The following is a 23,788-nucleotide window of genomic DNA, read 5'->3' as shown; positions in this document are numbered from 1 at the left end:
GGGAGAGCCCAGGGTCCTGGGAATGGAGCTGTTGCTGTGGCCCTAGCAGGGGAGCTCATCAGTGCAGGGTGTGTGTTTGAGGAAACTGGTTCTTCATGAGACAGCCTGTTCAAAAGTCCCACCATATTTTTCTTTTATTCTGCATATTTTGCAGCCGGAGAGTGAATTTGATGTGCTTTGCTCCTCAGTGGAGCTTGTGTCTTCCCAACCTGCCAGACAGAGGAGTAGGGATCCTTTTGCTATTCAAAATGTTTGAGCGGCTTTTATCCTGCAGGCCTTTATCTTGGATGTGGTGTCTGAGAGCAGTTGGAAGGTGGCTTCTGGAGATGGCTCGTTAGTTCTGTTCTCTTGTTCTGGTGGATGGTGATGGATGTTTGCTTGCCAAGCCCAAAAGTAGGGTAGCAGCTCTTCTCCTCTTGAGATGGCAAAGCCAACATATAAGCTGGTGAAACTATATGGACTGAGGGGTGAACGCCTTTCTCCATCTCGCCTTGGGTGAGAGGAGGTCTCAAGAACTTGCAGTTGATATGGGGAATGCATTAAAATGGGATGGGCTACCATGTTGTTGATGCACATAGCCTCACTTCTGTAAGACATGCTTTGCTGTGGCTCTTGCTAGTGGAGGTCACCAACGTGACGCGTTCATGGCAAATATTTTGCAACAGCTCAGCAAATAGTCTGGCTTAATGTATTTGCTCTGTGTCAAATGTGCTAGGTACAGGCAGCTTTTCTTCTGGCTTTTCTTCAGGATTAGTTGATGTAGGTGAAAATATCAGTGGTCTCTGGCTGTTTTTGTCAAAGCCATAGTTTGACGAGACATTATGCATTTGAATATTGGAGGTTTTATGTTCCTACTGCCCAGGCAGCTCTGTGCTGCAGAGGAAAAGGTGTTCTTTTATTTTTATTATTAAAATGGATATGTGAGTTTAAGTGAAAAGCTAGATTTTAAGAATTTTTTAGCTCTCTTATGATCAGCTGGTGAAGCTGGAATTTATTATACCTACTGGTATTCCCACCCTTGAACTTTGTCAGACTCGTTTTCTTGGTACTAGGTTAGGTTTGGTTTGCTTGCCAAAGCAGCTGTATTTCTTTCACTAACCTTAGTAGGCTTTTACTATGTGTTGAAAATGTTCAAGATGTTCCTCACTTTGTATACGATGAGATGGATCTGAAGCAGCAATTCAGCAGCTTGAGTGGAAGATGAAACTTTCCACCTGTTTTGGAATGACAGTATTTTTGCATACGCGATGCAGTCCTATGCAGTCCTGCAATCCTTTCTCATGTCCTTACTCCTGCTTTGAGTTCATGGAAGTAAGTTCTGCCATAAATCACAAGCTTTTTGTGCTTTTTAGGAGCACTTTCTTCTTTTTCAAAAAAAAAAAGGAAAAACCTAAAGTAGGTCTTGAGGGGCTTGGCAAGACTTTCTTGAAGATTGAACAGTACTAGGAGTGAAACTGGAAGTTTCTCCTGTCGTGCTTAGGCAGTCTCAAAAATTCCATTGCCCAGGCTACACTTCTTTCTATATTGTATAAAATATGATATAATTTGAACAGGTTTTTCACCAACGGCATTTCTGTGGGGTTTTTTCTTACTAATTTTCTAGATGTAGTCAGAACATTGTCTTTTCGGTGGTGGCTGAAGCGCAGTAGTTGTGTTACAACTTTCAAAATGACCCTTAAAGTGGTGCTGATGGATTACCGCAGTGTTGCTGACCTTCAGCTCTGGCCCTTTTAAACTGCACTCTTGCAAAGTGGCAGGAAATTGGAAATTTTTTCCCTGTAAACGTTCTCCTAGTGTGAATTTCTTTCTGCACTAAGTTTCAGCTTTAACAGATTGCTTCAAACAAGAGGGCTTTTATTTAAGGAGACTACTTGATAGAACCACACTGATTTGTCAGCTGTGTATTACTCTTCTTGGAAGAAAAGCCTTCTGAAAGTCATTTGAGTTTGTGAAGCACAATGTGACATCAGATTGGCTTTTACCAAGCTTACGATAACTGCACTGTTAGAGAAGGTTGGCTAATTCTTTTTGTTGCACCTCTTGGGGATTTTTCAACCATTGATCTACTTCATTCTTTCATAATTAAATCTTTTGCTTTGTGCTTTCAAAGTCTTCTGTTGAAGCAAGCTTTAGGTGGTGTAGAGATCTGAACTGGAAGGTGTCCTTGGGTTTTCTTCTGGATATTTTGCCATGTCACGATAGTCAGCAATCTTTGAAAGCTGTTCAGTATAGCTGCCTTACAGGTGCATTTTTTTAGACTGCGCAGACATCATGACACTGCTTCCAATATGGACAGTTATACTCGTAGAAATTTGGTTTATCTGTTCTGCTTTCAAAATTAAAATAACATAGTTGTTCACGTGCACATAACTCATCCACGTTCAGGAGCTTAGAAAGATCTGTTATATGCACGGCACTGGTAAACTAGCAAAACCACAACCAGAATACCTTGATACCCTGAACGTGACATGGGTATACAGATAGCAGTGTTCTGTCTTAGTGCTGAGAGCTCAGTAGGGTCCTGTGGTGGTACGATTTTTCCCTCAATGAATTCTCTGAGTTTCAGAGAATGGACTTTTAAAACTACTATTTACGTGATGGAGTTGAAATGCTGCACTGTAGTTTTAAATGGCTGCAGAACAGTTTTGCCCCAGACAATGGAGCAGTTGCCATCTGTGACACTGGCCATCTCTTTGGTTAAAAGGCTGTCTGTGGTCTATTAAACTCAAGTTGAATTGTCAGGGCAAGCAATCACCAAACGTTTATCAGCCTAGTGTTATTGCCTGATAACACTCATTTCACCCAAAAGCTTGTCTAAAAGCTTAATTCATGTCTTAATATAGTAAAAAACGACACTTAATTTCAGTGAAGTTTGGCAGGCTTCTAGTTCATTCAAAATTTATCATCTAGAGCAGGATCAACTAATACACAGACTTCAGATTAGATGTTCTTGTGCTCTTAGTCAGGAGTTGAGCTGATTACTGTAAGCCTGCTTATAATTTAAGGAATCCTTTGAATATTAGGCTGTAGAAATAATAAATGGATTGCTTTTGTTCAGCCTTAGTATCTGAAGTTACATAGGGACTGTGAGCAGAGTCCCATCAAGACAACACACTGTTGTTTGGAAGGTCTTGTAACCGAATACTCAGAGTTATTGCTCACAAGTAATATGTGTTAAGAGCAAAGAAGTGAATGTTTTCATGCTGAGTCCTGGCACACAGAGGTGCAGACTTCTGGGCCACCAGTAAGATTCAATTCAATTGTCATTTATCTTGTCAGAGCCACAGTGAAGTTGTGGCAAAGCCGATGGAAGAGGTGAGCTAGGCTGAGCTTTCAATGGGGTTGTTCAGCAGAAGCTGTGATGTGGAAATAGAACGAAGACCCTCAGACTGGTTCTTGAGCACATTTTCTCACGTTTGGTTTGAAACTTAGCACTACTTGGTTCTTGCTTAACTGTTTATACTTTCTTTTAGCCTGAACTGGTTTGCTGCCTGTGTTACTTAACCAGCAGGAAAGCAACTGCTTGAAGAAACAGGCTTTACAGAGGTGGAAAGACTCTGCTCACCTAGACTAGATGTGTAAAAAGGGGAAAAAAAAGTCACATGTTTTGTCTGATTTCCAAGTCTGAAAAAACATGGTGTGGCCAATGTTCACTGCAATGGCTTAGCCCACCCCACTTTTCCACCAGTTACCTACATGGTGAAGACAGCTTTGTACAGTGGTTTTAAGAAGTCCTGCAAGTATATGCTGTTTCTTCCTGTAACCATAGCTGTGACTCCTGGCAGCAGCAAACAAGATGAGTAAACCCCTTCTCATAGCTAAAGCTGGCTGAAGTTTATAAGACTTTGTTTTGATGTTGAATGTGTACAATTTTCTTGGCCTTTAAAGGAAGCTGTGGGCGCTCCACATGGTGGAAGTTGATTTAAGTAACTTAAGAGAAAATGCTGCAGCTTTGGGCTCCAGAGCTTGGCACCTTGCTCAGTTTAGCTGCTTCCTCTCTTCCCTCAAACAACTCAGTAGCAGATCTGGGCAAGCATGTCCTATTTCCAATTTAATTTTAATCTAAACCCCATTTTAAAGCAGCCATGTTACTTCTACTGACAAGTGATCTGTGAGGGAATAATCTTACATGAATTCTGTTGCTGGATTCTGAAAAATGGAAAAAATAAGGCTAGGGCTGTGCTGGATGACATCAGCAAAGAGCCTGGCTTGGACAGCTGTATTGGAGGAGGGATACCAGCACCTTTTTCAATACATCGAGAAATCCTGTAAGGACAGAAATTTTATCAGCGCAGGGAGGTCTCTGCTGAGATTAGACCTTGCTGGACAAGCCTGTTGGCAAAGAAACGCTGAAAAAATGGGCAGGACAGACCCAGGGCGGGAGAGATGATGTGATGCAGCCAAATGCACAGCCAGGTACACACAGCTGCCTCTGACAAGTGTCAGTCAGAAGTTGCCACAAGGACTTCTGGCTCTCATCTGGGTAAAACGGCTGGACGGCTGGGCCCAGAGAGTGGTGATCAGTGGAGTTAAATCCATCTGGCGGCCGGTCACAAGTGGTGGTCTGCAGGGGTCAGTACCAGGGCCACTTCTGTTTAACATTTATTAATGATCTCGATGAAGGGATAGAATGCACCCTTAGTAAGTTTGCAGACGACACCAAGTCAGGTGGGAATGTTGAACTGCTTGAGCGTAGGGAGGCTCTGCAGAGGGTCTTGGACAGGCTGGATCGATGGGCCAAGGCGAACTGTGTGATCTTCAACAAGGCCAAGTACTGAGTCCTGCACTTGGGCCACAACAACCCCATGCAACACTACAGGCTTGGGGAAGAGTGGCTGGAAGGATGGCCGGCAGAAAAGGACCTGAGGGTGCTGATTTACAAGTGGCTGGATATGAGTCAGTGGTGTGCCCAGGCGGCCAAAAAAGCCGATGGCATCCTGGCTTGTATTAGGAATAGCGTGGCCAGCAGGAGTAGGGAGGTGATCATCCCCCTGTACTTGTCACTGGTGAGGCCACACCTAGAGTACTGCGTTCAGTTCTGGGCACCTCAATACAAGAAAGACATTGAGGTGCTGGAGAGAGTGCAGAGAAGGGCAACAAAGCTGGTGAAAGGCCTAGAGAATAAGTCTCATGAAGAGCATCTGAGGGAACTGGGGCTGTTTAGTCTTAAGAAAAGGAGGCTGAGGGGAGACCTTATTGCTCTCTGCAACTACCTGGGGGGACATTGTAGAGAAGTAGGTGCTGGGCTCTTCTCACGGGTAATTAATGATGGAACAAGAGGGAACGGACTCAAGCTGTACCAGGGCAGGTTTAGGCTAGACATTAGGGAAAAAAAAATCCCTTAATATGTTTAAAGGTCACTTAGATGTGGTGCTTGGAGATATGGTTTAGGGGTGTACTTGGTAGAGTAGGGTTGATGGTTGGACTTGATGATCTCAAAGGTCTCTTCCAACCTGAATGATTCTATGATTGTATGATCAGGTCAAGAGGAAAAAGGAGACTGGGCAGATCTCTGCTGGGTTTAAGTGGCAGAGTAACTAGAGCAACGTGCTCTAGATGCTGTGTGATTCCTTATTAGCCATGTGTGTCTTCACCTGGGATCTTGCCATGCAAGAGATGCAGAGTGACAAACAGGCAGGGTAATTGTGCTGCTTTTATTATAGGAGGTGAAGGCCAGTTCTTCTGCTGAGCAGAAGGCTTTTTTCCCTGTTAAGTTCATGCTGGTTGTCAGGAAGGAGACTCAGTACCTAAAACTTGATTTTTTTTTTTTTTTTTTTTCTTCCCCTTGAAAGTGTTAATATAAACATCAGCCTAAAGCAGCTAGTTGAGATATGCTGGGTTTGGGGGCAACCAGGTCATTGACGTATAAAAGCTACTGTGTGAATGACACAGTGAGGCTCCTCAAATCCCTCTTATATTTATGCTGATTTTGAAGTGACTTTTAATCCTTCAGATATATTGGTCTCTAAGCACTTTTTTTTCAAAGAGAAAAATAACCCAACTTGAGGAGTTTGGGTAATAATAGTACTTAGTGCTTAATGAATGTTGTGGAATTAATCCTCCTGGACCAATAAAATTAAATGAAATTGTGTTGATCTTGGCTGGGGAGCAGGGAAGTGATGTGAAATCAGCTTTCCTCAAGGCATGGAGGAGCAGCTCCCTCACTGTGGCTCCACTGCAGCCAGTGGAGATGGAGTTGGTGAACACGTGACGTTTGAGTTCAAGCTGAGCCCTGCCTTTCAGTTCTCTTCCTCTGTCCTCACAGAGGGGTGCATGTGAGTCAAATGTCCTCCAGGCTTGGTCACACTGGCCAGGGAGCAGTGGAAATTAGGTCTCCTTGGTTCTGGGGAACAACCTCTTTTAGGGTGATGCCTTAGGGCCTGGGAGATGCTTCTGGTTCCCTGTCCTGCTCCCTCCCATGTGCTGTCCCTTGGTTTCAGTGAGATGTCCCACATCGCTGGGCTAGACCTGTTAGTCTGCTGTCCTGTTATGTGGAGAAGTCTTCTGGCCACCCCCTGTTGGTTCAAACAAGACTGAGCAATATAAATAAATCTCCCATTAAGAAAAACAGTTTCAAGTTGGCCGAGTGTCCATGGCCTTTGCTCTGATGTGCAGGTTCCCAGAATCAAATGGAGAGTGCTGAGAGTGGGCACTGACATCTTGTTGGGAGTGTCATCTTGAGGACAATGGGGTAGGGCAGCATTGAGGCTGTGATGGTTAATAATTTTGTGTACCAATTGGAATGCTTTGTGTACCAATTATTGCAGGTTAAAATCGATTGTTTGATTGTTTTTTGTTTGTTTTCAGGTTACAAACTGATTGGAAGCCATTCTGGTGTGAAGCTCTGCCGATGGACAAAGGTATGCTCTCTTTTCTCATTTTATAAATTTAAGAAAAAAACCCCTAGAGACTTATTCACATATTACAATTTCCAAACGAAATGTCCTTTAAAAATGTGATATTACTTGCACAAAAGCAAATTCCGTTTTCTAAGCTGTAGTTTGCATTTCAAGCTATTAAAATCCTGCTGTGAAGAGTGAGAATGCTACCGTGGTGAAAAGCTGGGAACATCATTTGCTGTGTGTTTTCCTGTTATTTTGCTGTCTGCTAAAATATCTCTTGCCTACTGAAATATATGGCAGGAGCTGAACACCGCAGAGAAAAGTGTGAAGGTTACGTCACCAGTGTGAGATCTTCTGAAACAAAGATAACGCAGTCCGTCATTACACTTCAGTGGGCACACAAGGGCATTTGAACCTGTTGTTCTGTGACTGATATATCTGATTTGTGACAGTCAGTGCTCCTCCACTGGTTTTCAGCATTTGTCAAGTAAGATTTAGATAGCAAGGTAGCTGTCACTCGTTAATGCTAGGACTTCTTAAAAGTTACTCTGTGGGAGTGTGTGTATGTCTGTAATTGTGTATAATGTGTCTGTATGTACACATATATATGAAAAAGTCATCCTCCAAGCCCTGCAGTTGTGTATTGTAGGCTATGTAAGCCAGCAGCGTTTCAAGTAGTTTGCAGACTTAAAAATGTTTCCAGCAGAGGCACAGAGCCCTGTAGAACAACCTCCAGCTACTTCAATGTGTCTATCATTTTGGCTGTCCTTTACGGGTCCCTGAGAAGCTCAGGAGTTGAAAGCTGGTCTATAATGTTACACGTTTGGGGAGTAACATTGATATAACACGCTAAAGCCTTCAGCGTTCGTGGGATGGTAAACTATGGGAATCATCACCTGATTAAAATGCCAGCACATCTCTAGTTCTTGTGCTGTGGCAGTGATCAGTTCCTTGGTCTCTCAGCTCTCTTTCTGCTGGATGATTAACTTTGTTTATTTTTGAAAAGAGCTCTTTGAATGGCAGTCACCAAAGTGGGTGGCTGCAGTGAGGTTTTCTTATTGAAATGCCTGGTATCAATGAACTGTTTCATCAAAAGACTTGTTCTGGTGAATGGTTTAAAGAGCCCACTGCTGTATTGTCATCAATATTTGTGAGACGTGCTGATTCCACTGATGCTTCTGCTATTTACTCTTACAAATATTTCTTTCTCCTATAATTTTTAGTGTCAGAGAAGGCCATGAAATGTTTAAAGAAAAACTTGTCAAACTTCATCAATGCTGTGACTGAGAAAACCAGAGAACCTATTTTTATTAAAAAGCCGGAATTTAATGCAGCACTGTAAAGCCATTTCACAAAATAAATAGCAGCTCTGTGTGCTTAGATACTATTTTTAGCTTAAGCAGGAATTGAATGTAAAGTGTTCTAATAAATTGAGCTGAAATTGGTTACAGGCAGTGGCTTTGACTTAGATTCACACCAATATGTGAATATCTTCAGGAGGCTTGTTTGAGATTTGTATCAGCAGAAAGCAGGAGCAGAGCTAGAAGGATTAGTATTAAGCAGAGTTGCATAGCGGTATCTCAGATTAAAATGATTGTGTTCTGTCAGAGTCTGGAAAAGAGCATAAAACCTGCAAATTGTAGGAAGAGTTTGTTGATTTGCCTGTCTTACGAAATCCAAAATATAACTTGCTCTCCTAGAATTTGTGAATTGTTTGATGAATGGGTAGAACAAACAGCATTTTCCATTTTGTTTAGTCTTGCAACTGTGTAACAAGGTTGTGCATATGTTAGGGGTTACCTGTATATTCTTCCCCCACTGCTCAGTGGAGACTTTCTTTTGGATCACCAGGATTCTTCAGGTAGAGGAAGGTAGATTAAAAGTTACTATTTCATATTTCAAGTTTTTCTCTTGAGAGTAGTAAAGATTCTTTCTCATTTATTTTATTTCACTGAGATAATGAAAGACAGTCTTCTCCAACTTGCATGCTAAATAGGAGTTAAATCCTGGTGGGAAGGCTGCTGCAGTTCTGCTGTGAAGGAAAGTGCAGCATCCTGCTGGAGCCACTGACTGGTGTGAATGAGGGTTTATAAGGTCAGGATATTTATTTAATTTAGTGCTAGAAGAAATACTCTACTAGACAAATGAAAAGAATTGAGTGTTCAGTAGGGCAGCCTTGAAATTGATCCTTGTTACTCTTTAGTGAGCTTTTACAATAATATTTCTTGCAGCTCAAGTGGCTTCACTGGCTTTCTTTTGTTGGCTGATTCAGTTAAAAGCTTCAGTAAAGCACATTGTTATGCTATGGTGTTGCAAGTGAGAAGTTATTGATTATGTTAAAGTTTCCCTCCTCTAAAACAGTTGTAAATTTGACATTGTAGATGCCTTTTTTTTTTTTTTTTTTCCTGTAAGGGTGTATATAAACAGTCACACTTTATACTGATCTGTGTGCTATGAATTTCTTAAAACAGACTGCATCTGCCACTATTCAGACATGTTCTGCAGCCGTGTCCTCGCTTGCGATGTCTGTCACAGGTGACTTTGAACACCAAAGTTACTAGGGACTGAAAACTGCAAATATGCCCAGGGAGCAGATTTCAAACCTCTGCACTCAGCTTGGTTACAGGCGGTGTGTTTTAACTTTCTTGATATTTGTGTCTCTCTGCTGTTAGTCGATGCTCCGAGGCCGAGGAGGCTGCTACAAACACACGTTTTATGGAATTGAGAGCCACCGCTGCATGGAGGCCACGCCGAGCCTGGCTTGCGCAAACAAATGCGTCTTTTGCTGGAGGTAAAATACTGATGCGGTTTTACTGTGGTGTCGGGGTTCTGTTCCACTCTGTCCTAGCGGGCAGTGTTGCTCATGTGCCCTTTTCACTTGGAAACTGGGGAGGAAGTGTTTGGATGGGAGCAGTCTTGCTCCCCCTTGCTTGCCTGTGCTCCTCCCCTTCTGAGAGCTGTGGAGCCTGTGGGTCAGGGAGGGTAGGAGGTGAGCTGGGTGGGTGGGCTCCACATCTCGGAGGCTGAAGAGGATCTGAGGGCTCCCCAGTGCCACCTTCCCTAGAACTGTGTCCTGTGCAGCCAGGTCTTTGGCTCCAGCAAAGGGACCAGTGGAAGGAGGAATTGGGGAGGCAGGAGACAGACACCTCTTCATCTACCACCTTGCAGTTCCCACCGCCCTGGGAACTCTTGTCTGTGCCCAGCACCTGGCAGAGGTTTAGTTCCCTCTGGAGATCATTGTCTGGGACCCCGTGTGGCTCCTGGTGCTCTGGAGAACATGGGCTGGCTCAAGTTGTGCAAAGCCATCAAGGTGCTAAGTGGTGTGAGTAGCTTTGTTTTGAAATTGGATCATTTTTCTTATTTAAAGTACCTTCACCCCCACCAATTCAATTGTCCTCAGTGAGTGAAAAGTGATGACTTAGTAATTGCTGCCTTCCTAAAACAGTAGCTAACAAATGACTTTCCATTTTAGTCGGTAAAGTGACCCCTTTTCTCAAAGGAATTACTTTGTTGTTAATTCTCTAAAGGAAATGAGCTTTGCCTGGATCTGAACTGTGAGCTGCTCCAGCGCTGCTTACGAACTGAAATGCCTGGGTTTGAGGGAGGTTTTTGCTAGGCTGGGGGAGTGCAGGATGGGATTGGTGAGAGAGACTAGAGGCTCAGCAGAAATAAAATCAGTGCTGTGAAAGCATACTGAGTGGGAGGACGTGGAGGTTATTCTTCGATCTCTTTTGTCTTCTACCTTGCTAGCTAATTCAAATCATGGGGGCTGCACTTCCTTTGGTATTTATGCCTGCCCCAGGGGGCTGGCTGCCAATAACACCTATTCCATCCCTAAGCCTGGCTGTCCAACATCCCAATATTTCCAGGCAAAACCAGCCACATTCGTCTGAGTAACACTTTCTGTCTTTCGTAGTCTTCAAGTTTTAATAATGCAAATATTTCAAGAGAATATTTAAATGACAGTGTCAGCACACAAGGACTGCTATAATTTTGAAGGCACTTTGAAGCTGTCTTCCATGCTAGTGTTAAGTATGTTAGACACTGGCTATCCTGTTCAGTTTGCGTTTGGGAGTCTATTCCAAAGTGTTAGTTGGTGCTCTTGATGTCTTGATGGGCTTTCATCATATCCTGGCTAGAAAGAACACAGCAAATGGCATGTTTGCAAGTTTTGCTGCTTTTCTTCAGAGCAATCTAATGCCTGGCAAGAAGAATGTACTGCTTGTCTTCCCCCCCCCCCCCACCCCCCCAGTGTCAGCTAGCAATGGTGCATTGAATTCTGCGGTGGTGACTGTACTGGTAGGAAGAAGATTGCTATGCTTGTTGTTGTACCTCTGTCCCTGCACAGAAGGCACATCATAAACAGCAAATAGAAAGCAATAACATCTTCAGAATGAGACATTTTGTTCCTAGTATTGCACTGTAGATCATTTAACACTGTTCCCCTTCAAAATGACCCAACCTGGTATTTCTTAGCAGGAGCAGCCTGTGCCTGGAGTATGGGACTGAATGAGGGAAGTCAAACAAGTGTAAACTGGAAAGTGCGATAATCAGGATAAATCGCCATGTGTGATGCGTTCCGTGTGCCTCTAACTCATCGTCCTGTAACTGTCATTTATCACTTTTAAGAGGAATCGTGGAAGCAGTAGCCCTGATGATAATGAATGCTAGAAAGCTTATTTCACTAACGGTAACAAGCTGAATGCAAGGAAACAGCTTTCCAGCGGACTGTGCAGAAAAATGCTCTCATTTATTTACCTTCTGTGGGTGAAATGGGTTGCAGCGTTTTGACTCTTCCATACGGACTGCAGCTGTCTGTCTTCTCTTTTCAGACCTCTGTTGAGGTAGAACACTTAAGGATGAGTTTGAGTTTTATCCCGAGGCTCACTTTATGTACACCTTAAGCTTGACATACAACAGAACTGCTGTGGGAAGAAGCATTCTTCACTTTGTTTGGGCTGCTGCAGCCTTTGTGTGGTTGTGAGCTGTGCTGATCAGGCTGATTTGGTGTAGGAAGAAGGGACTTCTATACCCGCTCTCCCTCCTGATTGCATGTCAGCACAGTTCACAAACCCTGCAGCCAGGGCTATCTATACACTTTTTATTTTAAACCCACCACACCTTGCAGGTTCTTAATCGTGTGAGACTAAATGTAGAGTTGCAGGCACCGGTGGCTGGGTAGGACAAACATGTTACCTTCTTAATAGCAGTTACCATCTGTGCTGTTGGAGACATATGAAGCAATAGTTTTGATCTACTGTTGGCCAAATGTTTTTAATACAGGTTTTATGCCTTGCTGGTTTCGTCGTGCAGCTCTGCACACTCACTTGCAGATAAGATCACTGTGATTCCTTTTTTCTTGATCTCTTTTTTTTTCAGGATTTTGACATTTGTAGAGTCTGCCAATGTTTCCAACTGCATAACTACCACAGCGCTCTCAGGATCGCTGAGGAAAAGGCCATGGAGCCTGTTTGTTTTCTCTTTCCCACTTTGGCAAGAAATGCTATAGTTCAGCTGCTTTCCCTGGGAATTGGATGTCATTGTAGTTGGCTGGTCGTGATGGACACATTTTGGCCTCAAACCAGGAATCATGGGTGCAGCCAGCATCCAAATACTCAGAAAATTAGGCGTTTTTCTAAAAGATATAGCTGGACTCTGCATTGGAGACCTTCCTTCTCCTTCATGCCCTGGAAACGGTTCATCCCTGATGAATATCAGACTTGCCAGTGCCCCCTTACTGGTGTGACCAGTTTGTGCTTCCCTGCCTCTCCCCTTCAGAGAGCTGGCTGAAAGTTTGGTGATGCAGGTTTATAATGTGGCTGCTTCTTTGGAGGGCAGGAAAAGCAGAATGTTTGTATGATGTTCCTCCCGCAAGGCAGCAATCGTGCTGTGTTGAACTCCTGAGGCTGTTGCATCCCAGCATGGGGTGGGGGGGAGAACTCCACACCTTAATTACTGCAATGTCCCTAAGTCATAACTCTCACTACAAAAATAATCTGTCACTATCCATTATTGCACTCAGCTGGTCTTGCTGTGTTTGTAGTGTCTCTTTAGCTTAATTGTCTAAATGGAAATGTGCAAGTGACCAAATCTTTTAATCAATTAGAGCAAGTGCGGGGACTGAGGCTTTCTGACACTGTATTGCAGCACAATCACCAGGCAAACCTGATTTGATTATGTTTTCTGGCTGAGTCTCTAAAGCCCAATCAATTATTGTGGAGAGATGGAACAGCTAAATCAGATTTAAATTAATAGAGTTTATTATTTTTGCATCTGAGGAGCAGGCGAACCAGACAGAGTGAAATACGCTGTAAAGAAATTGGTTCATATTTCTTCTTCTGTAACTTTATGATTATACCTGTACTTGAGGGTTTCGGCTTTAGCTTGTATAGTAGGCCACAGCTGCAGTTCTGTTCAGGCAATCTAAATAAGTGTGTGGCCAAAAGCTGGTGATCACAGTAAGTCCTGCAAAGTGAAGAGATGAAAAATAGCAATCTCTAATAAGAGAGGTACTTAATAAGGTCATTAAAAAAAAATTAAGAAGAAACTGAAAACATAGATTAAAACAAAAGTTGCTTTTCCAAGTAACTTGACTCCAGAGGCTACATTCTTCAGGGAAATGTGAAATATTATGATATCAAAGGAGTTGACATTGCAGGTTTGTAAAACTCTGAACCTGAGCCTGAAGGTTCAGAGTCTCCTTGCGTGTCCAGCCACCAGTCCCTGTTCCGCTAAGTTAATCCTCTCTTCTCCCACTGTCTCAATTTAGCTATTTTTTGGTTTATAGAATTAATATATTGTGATCCAAGGATCATTGTTTCCTTCAGATTTGATTCTTCACTGGTTTGTTGACCTTTGGGCCTCTCTGTCTTCCAGGAGCTCTTGAAATGACCATATAAATGGGATGGTGGACAGGGCATCATAGAATATACCTAGTTTATGCCTCTGACAATAGTAAAAAAAAAATTAAAAAAAATGAAAAAATCGGTGCCTTTATGTGCTGCTCTGCCAGCACTGTAATAATCTGAGGCATTTCTAGGTGGGAGGAAATGTTCATGTGGTCCATCAGGTGAGATGGGAGCAGACCCTGGTGACTGTCTCAGCTGGATGCCTGTGTGCCAGCTCGCAGGAGTGTTGGCACTTTGCGAAGGCGTTGGCAGTGCTGCTGGTGCCTGATGCTTGGGCAGGGTGGGCTCATCATCAGTTGCTCAGTGCTGCGCAAAGGGTGTGCTGCAGAGCGTGGCTCTTGGTAGGAGTTAGACACTGTTTTGCCAAATCAGGCACAGAAATGTGGGGGTGAGGTCACTGTAAATGCACGTAGTCCCCAGAGTAGCATCTACCATGTGAGGATTCCCAGTGGGCAGTATTGTCATTCCTGTTATGCAAAAGGGTTGTGATAGGAAGAAAAAGTAACTTGCCAGCAACTTGCTGGGATTGAAGTCTATGCTCTTCATCTTAAAGCAGTGCATGCTTTCCTGGTCTTGGACTTGTTGAAGGCTTTTGTAGTTGTCATTGTTAGTTTACATATTTATGGCATCAGTAGTGAATATAAGCAGATTATTGCCTATGAAATGATCACGTGTGTCTTGATAGTTACTGCACGTGGTCGGTGACTTGCTACCCAGTTACAGTAATCAGTAACGTGATGGAGTGATTATGGGCTTTGAAAGCAAACCTGTACATCTTGACATTCAGGTTAGTTTTGAACTAGTCTTTGAGACAGTGTCTTTTGGATAGATCTGGTGTCCTACTGAACCACTGGTAACTAATCTTTGATTCAAGTTTTCTGCCCTGATTTGTCCTCTCTTACAAAATAGTGCTGCTTACAGAGCATTTCTTTTGGGCAGGTTATGAGACTGTTGGGTAAAATGGTGTCAAAAGCTCAACCACTTCTGCTTTTCCTTTGCCGACAAAGACTAGTGGTGGTTTGGCATGAAACATTCTCAGCAGGTTCATGTTGGCTGTTACCTGTCTCAATGCTCTGTTCTGAGGCTCACAAACACTTACTTAATCCAGTATGTCCTGAGGAACTGGAAGTTAAGATGGGCTGGTATAGAAATCTTTGACTCCTGCTAAACTGAGCATTGCATTTGTACTTCTCTGGTGTGTTTTAAATCACTTTTACATGCTCCTCACAAACTTTCAGCTTATTGCTAATGACTGATACTGTCGGCCAATTCATCCTACATGCTCTAGGGTGAGTTTAACGATGCTAGTGGAAACATTTCATTTAGATTAGATATCTAACCTGTCCTCTTCCTAGTCCAATCTGGGCTCTTCCCATTGCTGTAATGAGAAAGCAGAAGAAAAGGTGCAAAACAGGTTTCTTATCACGGAGAAACATTAAACATTGTTTGCTTATACATTGGACAGTTTTTTTTTTTTTCTTGAGTCTTCCTCTTCCTCCTCACATCATTATAGGGAAAGTCATTCTTGTTAGTCTATTTATATGTCCTTTGCTAGTTGTATCTGATAATTATTATTTTTTGCCCTGACCTTTCTGATTATGACCTTGTGTTCTTGTGCTCTTTCTTTTATTTTCAGCTGGAGGTTGCAGAAGAGCCTGTGATTCTGCCAGGCTGGTTTCTTGTTACTTTTTGTATCTTTGCTTTTTATTGACACGGTTTACACTTCTGCCTTAATAGGGTTTAAAAAACTGTCAGTTCTCCTGAACTCCTTTGCCCTTAAACCTTTTTCCTCTGGGATCTCACCTGCTGGTTCTCAGTGTTCACTGAAGTCTGCTTCTTGAACTCTCTTGGTTTTTATTCTTCTCTTTCCCTCCTGTCCCGCCCTGGGAACCATGTTCTCTGTCCTTTCATGATCACTGCCACCAGCGTTTCCTCACCTTCATGTTCCCCACCGGGTATCAACATCAATCAATTGATCGCTGGAGTAAATGGTACTTTGTACCTGTTCTGCATTTTTCCCGCAAAGTTTCTTGAAAGACTTCATAATACTAAGCATTGTTCACAGAAGAGAGGGACCGTTTTAAGAGGGTGTAAATGAAAAGCTGATTTATTAAAATAATACACAAGTGATCAGGGAGAGGGATGCACTGTCACACAGAAGCATACACCTTCTTCACAAAGGTGTGATTGACTGCCAGGGACGCTTTGATAATGCTGACAAATAATACTGGTAGATCAAAGGTCTGATGAGAATGCAAATAACGCTGGATTAGAGGCGGTCTTGTGAGCCAGGGGAGAGGGGGAGCAAGTTGGGAGCTCCCCATCGTGTTTTGTGCAGTCTTGCATCACGCTATGGTGGTGGGGTGCTGTGGCAGTGATGGCTTGTCTCTGAAGTGTCAAATCAAACCTGTTTCACACCTGGAGTCCCTAATAAAACAAGGGTTTTCTGGTGTGTGTGGTTTTGGTTGAGATTTTTTTTTTTCTGCTTGTGCTATTTTGGGAAGGGAAGGAATACTATGCACAATTACCTGCTCAAGAGTTGAGTAGCTGGTGAGGCGGATGATGCAGAGGGTCTCAGAGCCTGTAGGGGAATGGGAAGGTGACAGTGACATTCTGTCTGTGCCAGGGACTGTGGAGGGGGGAAAAAAAACCCTCAAGCTCTTCAGCCACAAGGCATTGCTTTTTTTTTCCCCCTATTAGAAAAGAAACTGCTTTTTGCCAAATAAGCTGCTTTGTAGACATGACCTGGTACGTTTATTAAACAGTTAGAATGTGTTAAAAATTCAAGGACTGTTAGACACTAATAATTAATAGCTGTCCAGGGTGCATCAAGAGTGTATTGATTTTCTGCCAACTTGCCCTATTAAATATACAAGGTACAAGTTATGTAGTTAAACATGTAAGAGTTTTATAAATGTCTTTTATAGTTGGCATTCAGAAAACTTTCCATGTTGGCAGGGAAAAAAAAAAAAAAGGAAATTCAAAAAGCAAAGCTGTTTTAGCTTAATGTGTCTTTGAGATGGTAAAGCAGTTAGAGAGGAGCATTTGAATCTTTGCTCTTGAAGTGGATGAAGAAATACCTGAAGGGCTGTTTTTATTGATACCAGGTCTAGAATTTATGTGGCTTAGCACTGTCAAAGTATGGAGCTGCAGCTTTTTCTCACCTCTAGAAGTCAGTGGGAGTCTTTTGATTGTCTTCAGTAAGCACTGGACCAGCAACTTCATTCTGAGAAAGTGCTTCCCTCTGTCTTTTCTCCTTTAGTTAAATTCTGGGTGTCATGTCCTAGTGCCTGAGTAGCTGGAAGGCTGAATACAGCAGGTAACCTCACAGTTGTCTCTGTGGCTGGCTTCCAGAGGTGGTGGAGAGTGGTAGAGGAGGCAGAGATCAGCTGGTCAGAAAACAGTTTCAGGAGTATATATTGCTTGATCTTGTTCTCTTGTCCAGAACTACATTAATCCAATAGTACTATTTTGAAAGACACTACAAAATATACCACTCTTCTGTTAATAAATTATTCTATGAGGAGCAGTAGAATTGGTAGGGGAAAAGTGGAAGACCTAGCATATTTTGGAAAAAAGCAGGAGAAGATGGAAAGAGAACAAGGAGATGAAAACACAAATTAATTAATTTTCTTAGGATGATACTTAGGCTGAATTATCCCTGTTTGATACCAGTCTAAGTGCAGCAAGGTTAGTGGGAAATTCCTCTCACCAGGGAGAGGTGTGTGCCCTTGTACAGGTGCTCTCTGGATTGTGTTTGTCCGGGTGTGAGCATGATGGGTACCACCAGTTGCTCATAATATTTCACTTGCTGGTCAGGGTGCATTTTTTCAGATGACTTACAATGTCTTTGTAACATCCTCTCATGCTAATGAAATAGGGAATGAGGAGAAACTCCATATACCTTCCAGGTGCTTGGGTGGATGTGTGTGGGTAGGCTTTTTCCATTTTTTAAAGAAAACCAAATACGGGTACAGTGGTACTTTCTGGGTAGGCAGTTGGCTTCCTAACCCAAGCTGTCCCTCAGATGGAAGATTGGTGGTTTTTATCCTGCAATCTGCTTGTCTCGGAGAAATTAACATTTTATTTTTATTTTTTGCGTTTGGATTTCAGTAACACAGTAACTAGCAGATATCAGAAGTGGTGAGAACCCCCTGCTGAATAAATCTGGGAGGTTAACCACATCCACCAGCAGTGCATCTCTGGCATACTGCAGGCTTCCTAGTCTCTTCATATAGTTTGAAGTAGCCTGCTGTCATCTGTCTTGTTACTAGAGCGTTACACACAGATTGGGTAAGAAACAAATCCTGTCCTTCTCAAGGTGGCAGTTGGTACATTTGCAGTGGAGCTAAAAATGGCTTAGGACCTTCCTTTTCTAGTGCTTTGTGTAGCTGTGGTCAGAAGAGGATATAGAACCAGTTTTCCTTTCTTTACAGAGCTCCTTCTAGCTGCAGAGCATCACTTTAGCTTAGAAATTTTTTACCTGTGATTCAAAATAGGTATGTTAAGTTTAATAAACTGTGAGATTCATTCTTCCTTCTGGAGAGACCAGAGCCTGGAAGGAGAGGAGTATGAGAATGGTGTTCAAAGATGACATTTGAAAGTTGTGTCAGAAGCAGGATATTGCTGAGAATTTCTTGTTGCTTTTTATGTTACTGAACAATGCCAAAGTCCCCAGGGTGACAGATGGGTTCTTCCATGTGTGTTACAAACAACAGTGAATACTGTCTCTTTATCCTTCAGACATCATACAAATCCAGTGGGCACAGAGTGGCGATGGAAGATGGACCAACCTGAAATGATCTTGCAGGAGGCTATTGAGAACCATCAGAATATGGTCAAGCAGTTCAAAGGTAACTTCTCCCACTTCTCAGTTAATGATGCTTTTGCAAGATAACCAGCAGTAGCATCTTCAAAGCATAGATGAAAACGTTCTGGTCATCTGTGAAATGCTGGGAAGGATGCACAAGGTTTATAATACCAGAAAGACGGGTGAGAAGAAACTTTTGTGGCACGCATTGTTTTCTGAGATCTTCTGCCTTGTTTTTGACATTAGAACAACAGTCAGCAATTGGGTACCTACTGCTGCCTTGAGGGAATAGAGTGGAGTTGCCTCTTGTGCGCCTTGGTAGTTGTCGTAACCTATTCCTTGGTGTGCACAGAGGCTTCCTCAGGAGTTAAAGCTGGCCCAGATGATGAGGAATCTTGGTTCTTATGTAAAAGTGAGGGCAGGTAGAAGGCAAAAGGAATCAACCTCTAACCTGACAGGAAATATACTACCTAGCCTTAATACCGTGGGATCTTTTTGTGTTAGCTTTGAAACTTCCAGATTGCAATTTTTCTCATTAATGAGTGAGCAGTAGCATTCAGAGTAGTGTTATTTTCAGGAATTATTCCATATGTCAGTCTGTGACTGAAGGTGCAGTTGCACAGCACCTCTGAAAAGTACTGCATTTTGCTTCCCAAAGGAACTCCTTGTGAGTTTGTTGTTTATTCATTATGTATTTATATCTATAGTTGGCTGGGGTTTTTTCTTTTTTTCTTTTTTTCTTTTTTCTTTTTTTTTTTTTTTACCCCCAAATGCAATAAACTTGGTTACTCTGCCAAGGTCAGCTTAGTGTGCTGGGAGGGCTGGCCAGCTTGGCAGGACAGGTCCAGGACTCTGCCTTTCCGAACTGACAGCGGAGGCTGTGTGAGCAGCAGGAGTGGAATGAAGCATCCATAAAATGTGCAAGATGAGCCTTAGTCTTGGCTGTCATTTTGGGAACCCGTTTGTTTATGTTGGCTGGGCACAGAGAGAACCCAATGGATTAAAAATGTGACAGGCAAAAAAACCCCTTCTGTCAGCAGAGCAGAGTTGTTCTGTCTCATTCACTGGAGTTATGTAATAGGCAGAAAAATAAGTTAGAGCCTCATGAGCTCCATTTTCATCAAGTGGCTGGTTTGAATCATCTTGTGCTCTCAGACCAGCAGCTCCAGGGAAGCCAGTTCTTTAGGAGCTACTGTGCTGAACTGGATATAGAGAGCGGCCAGAATAACCAGACCTGGCTGCGCTCTGCCTGTTGCACACATGCAGTCTGGTGGAGTGGATCACAGCTCTGGAACTCATCCAGGGGAAAGCTGTGAAGGTGCTGTAGTGAGATAGAGAAAAATGATGCTAATTTGGTAAGGGGACCTTTCCTTGGGGAAGAGGGAGCGAGCCGAGCCGAGTCAGTGAACGAGGTAGTTGGTGTTAGAGTGCCTCTTCCTTCAACCTAAGGAAAACACAGCTGCAGTGCTGGAGGCAGGGCAGTCCGTAAGGAAGCGCAGGTCTGATTCCCTGGCCTCAGTGTTCGTTTTGCACTGCAGCCATGTGGGCAGTGTGGGGAGAGTGCTGAGTTAAGGCAGGATTCCTGCAGCAGTACTGCCTGACTGGCTGGGCCAGAGCTACTGCAGGGTTTCCTGGCTGCCTGCTAACAGCACAGCAGGAGTTTGGGTACAGGTAGATTACATGAGTGAAGAGCAGGATGTCAAATTTTGTCTAGAAGGCTACAACAATCACAGAAGACCATTACAGCTATAAAAAAAAAGAGTATTTATGTTTAACACTTAAGGCATTGAGCACTTTTCAAACTCTACTCTTTTATTCAGTCTATTCTGGATAGCCAGGCTCTTAGATGAGTTGAAATATGGCTGGCATGCTGAAAGGATTGTGATCAGTAGCTTGAGGTCAGTTTGACTGATAACAAGCCAGGGTACTTCAGGGATTGATCCAGGAACCTATGTTGTGCAACATCTTTACCAACAGATGATGGGGATGATGATACCGAATATATCCTCAGCAACTTTTGCAGGCAATACTAATTTAGGGAGGGTGGCAGGCACACTCAATGGCACAGTGTGGGACCTTGATTTACTGATTTACTTCAGTGGGACCTTCAGAAACATGATTATTGGGCTAATAGATGCATGCGGAGTTCAGCAAAAAGTGGAAGATTCTGTATGACAGTGTTATAACCCCGTGCTGGTCCATGCTACCATACCTGCCATGGTAGCACAGGGGACAGCAGACTTGGGTTTCTGTTTGGGAGGTTCAAGTTAGACATGAAAATAAGCTTGTTCAGCCAAGGTGGGGCCCAGAGAGGTGGGAGACCCTTCAACCTTGGAGGCTTTTAAATGTTTTAAGTAAAGCCATTACCATCATGGTCCAGTGTTGACAATTGTCGTCTCTGAGCAGGAGGCTGGACTAGAGACTTGCGGGAGTCCCTCCTAACCAGTAGTTCTGGGACTTTTGTTATGATTGTTAACATTAAGTCTTAAACAATAACAACCCCCTTCCTTTTTATGAGGCAGGACTTGACTCAAAATAGTCATTTATACTTGCTTAGGAAGAAGCCACACGCTATTCAGAGTGATGACTAGATTTGCATATGGTTGCTGGCGGAGTATTGAGGGTACACCTGTGAAGGCAGGAGTTGCCCCCGAGCTCTGCAGTACTGGTGTGGTGCGATGGAAGTGTTGCCCGTGTGTATTGTTTGCACTAAAGAAAGGTGAAAAGCAGAAGTTATTTTGCAGACGCCTGAAAGCTGTACCTTCTTCTGAAAGCTGAGTGCAGGAATCTGCTTAAACCAGTCTTCAGACTAAGGAATAACCCTCTCCTTCACTTACTACACCCTAGTGTCTTCCCAAAAAGGGCTGGGGAGAGGGAGAAATTATGAGTGGACTTGGCAGCATCTGAAAATATTCCCAAAGTGTCAAGAGGACTGTAAGGACATCCCAATTCTCTCTTTTTGGAGCTTATTTTCCATTAAACAAATTCTGTAAATATGACCTGAAACTTGCATTTGCATCCTTAGGACAGTTACCCTTGTCTTGGAACTGTGAAAGGAGAAAGATGGGGGGGGGGGGAAGGGGGGGTGCTCTGCTGCAAAGTGGAAAAAGAAAAGATGTGTTACTTTTTCAGAGTGATAGATGGCAACGTAACAACGTAACTAAAAGCAAAAGGTTTATTAAGGAGAAGAAAAATCAGTAAGAAAACCCCAGTAGCTTGCTGTTACGTTTTGTGAATTTTACATTGTCGCTTCCCTGAGGTGTCTGAAAATATTGTTAGGGTAGAATTGGTGAAAGCAAAATTGCATTGAAACGCTGCGCGGTAAGCTGAAGCCAGGGCGAGTTCAAAGATGCTCAGTGTCTTGCAGGACAAACGTCCCCTGCATGCTGTGCCAGAGCTGTCCTCTGTCCAGGTTGGAAGTGCCTCAGGCAGAAAACATGACTGTCTGCTTCCAGCAAACTTAGTAGCGCTCCACAAATAGTAGGCTGAATTTTATTATGATTGATTTTAAAATGAAAAAAAACCCACCAAAAACCTACAAACCATCCCAAAGGTTGAGCAGTGAGACGGACTAAATTGCTTTGTCAAAGGAGGTGGACAGGTTGCAGCTGGGTTCTGCAGTGCTGGCTGGGCAGCCACAAGGACTCCAGAGGAGTTTCCAGCAGGGTGCTGTACCCATCTGCTGAGGTGCTTGAACACTGACCCCCAACGTAGAGCAGACCGGACTATTTGGGCTGCTGGAGAAGAAAAACGTGGAGAAAATGTCTTAGCTAGAGAGTCCTCAAGGCTCTTGAGTGTCTGGTAATGCTGCTCAGATAATACCCAAAGCTAGTTGAATAAATTGGTACTCTTTCTAATACCAGTACTGCAGCTTTGTGTTCAGGTACACACATACAGACGTCTCTGTGCCGAAGGAAATCTGAGTCTCTATTAATTCCATGCGTTGTAGTAAAAGTGAGAGCTGCTTGGGAGGAACAGAAGAATTCTTGGGGACCCTCTATCCTTATAGGATTATCCTAGAGGATAGCCGTCTATTCTGTAAGAGTCCCTATGCATGCTATTAGAGATGATGATGATATGTCATCTTCTCTTTTATTGTTGCCATAGTTTGTACTGTTGTTGAAGACCATAGACACTAGTTAATGTCACATAATTCTCTTTAGAATAAGTGATGGAGACACATCTTACTGATAGGGGGCTAAGGTGGGAAGGTGTGAAGTAGTTTATTTGATGGATACATTTTCTAGGTAGTGACTAGTAAATCTCTGTGCCCTTGTGAAGGGCACACACAGAATGGAACATAATTCAAAAATAGGAGAGTGTGACTCTCTGGTAATACAGCACTAGTTTAACTTGGGGGAAAAACAAACAAAAAAAAACCCCACAAAAATTCATGACCTGAACTAGGAAATCTTAAGACTGTGTGTCTTGCTGTAAGAGTGGATAAAAGAGGTTCCTTATCTCCCTGGTAACCCACACATTTGTGATGACTGGTGTACAGGTACTTGCAGAGGGGTACCAGAAGTCAGCAACCAGCCTCTCTAGGGTGATGTGCCGAATGATGCACTTCTTTCCCAAATTAAAGTGCACCAGTAGGAGAACAGCTGGAATCAGCTTTTCAAAGGAGGTGTACTGATCAAAGGAGGCTTGGCTGCACGCTCTGCTGAGATCTGAGCTCGGCAGGAGCTGAAAGCTGTACGCTACTGCCTCTTGCAGGGGCTTCTCCAGTTTCTAGGACTCCAAGCTCCTGCACCTGGGTTGGACCTGCTGCATGCTGTACGAAATCTGCCCAGGCTCTGACTTTGCTGGAGTTCATTGACCAAAGACAGAAGGAGGCTCATCTACAGCAGCAGAGGTTGAGTGCTGTAGCAGTATGGCAGCCTAAAGTGCAGGAGAGTTCATGTGCTCCCCGGAATATCCACTAATCCTGCTTAGTTTATCCCCGTCTAACTTGTGATTTATATGGTCGAATGATTGCATACAAAACCTCTACCCTTCTCTGGAGTGTATTTACTATATACCAGACTTGCTGTAAACTGTTTTGAGAAAGTTACTCTTGAACTTTACACGATGTTGGAAATTTTTTCTGTCTGCTTATAAAGCTGGCACAGTAATTATTGTAGTCCAATTGCAAGATGTTGAGAAATTAATTAATTCAAAAAATTACTTACAGTAGCTTTAGGAATACGAAAGTTAGTCCTTTAATCTCTGTGTGTGGTTGATGCTTC

The 23,788-nt window shown here is 43.2% G+C and overlaps 1 protein-coding gene across 4 annotated transcripts in view; it reads left to right on the top strand.

The window, feature by feature from the left end:
* The window catches only part of LOC104353289 (S-adenosyl-L-methionine-dependent tRNA 4-demethylwyosine synthase TYW1-like), a 102,835-nt gene that overhangs the window by 23,763 nt on the left and 55,284 nt on the right, over positions 1-23,788 (top strand). For all 4 annotated transcript variants that reach the window (XM_086475187.1, XM_086475188.1, XM_086475186.1 and 1 more), the window contains exons 8-10: positions 6,808-6,860; positions 9,515-9,633; positions 18,494-18,603. In XM_086475187.1, the coding sequence (XP_086331313.1) occupies positions 6,808-6,860; positions 9,515-9,633; positions 18,494-18,603 (282 nt within the window). The remainder of the gene's footprint in view (positions 1-6,807; positions 6,861-9,514; positions 9,634-18,493; positions 18,604-23,788) is intronic.

The sequence above is a fragment of the Leptosomus discolor genome, chromosome 18, assembly GCF_034619465.1.
Source record: "Leptosomus discolor isolate bLepDis1 chromosome 18, bLepDis1.hap2, whole genome shotgun sequence".
NCBI classification, from domain to species: Eukaryota; Metazoa; Chordata; class Aves; order Leptosomiformes; family Leptosomidae; genus Leptosomus; species Leptosomus discolor.
The sequence above is the reverse complement of the archived record's forward strand: the minus strand, read 5'-3'. Positions and strand labels throughout refer to the sequence as shown.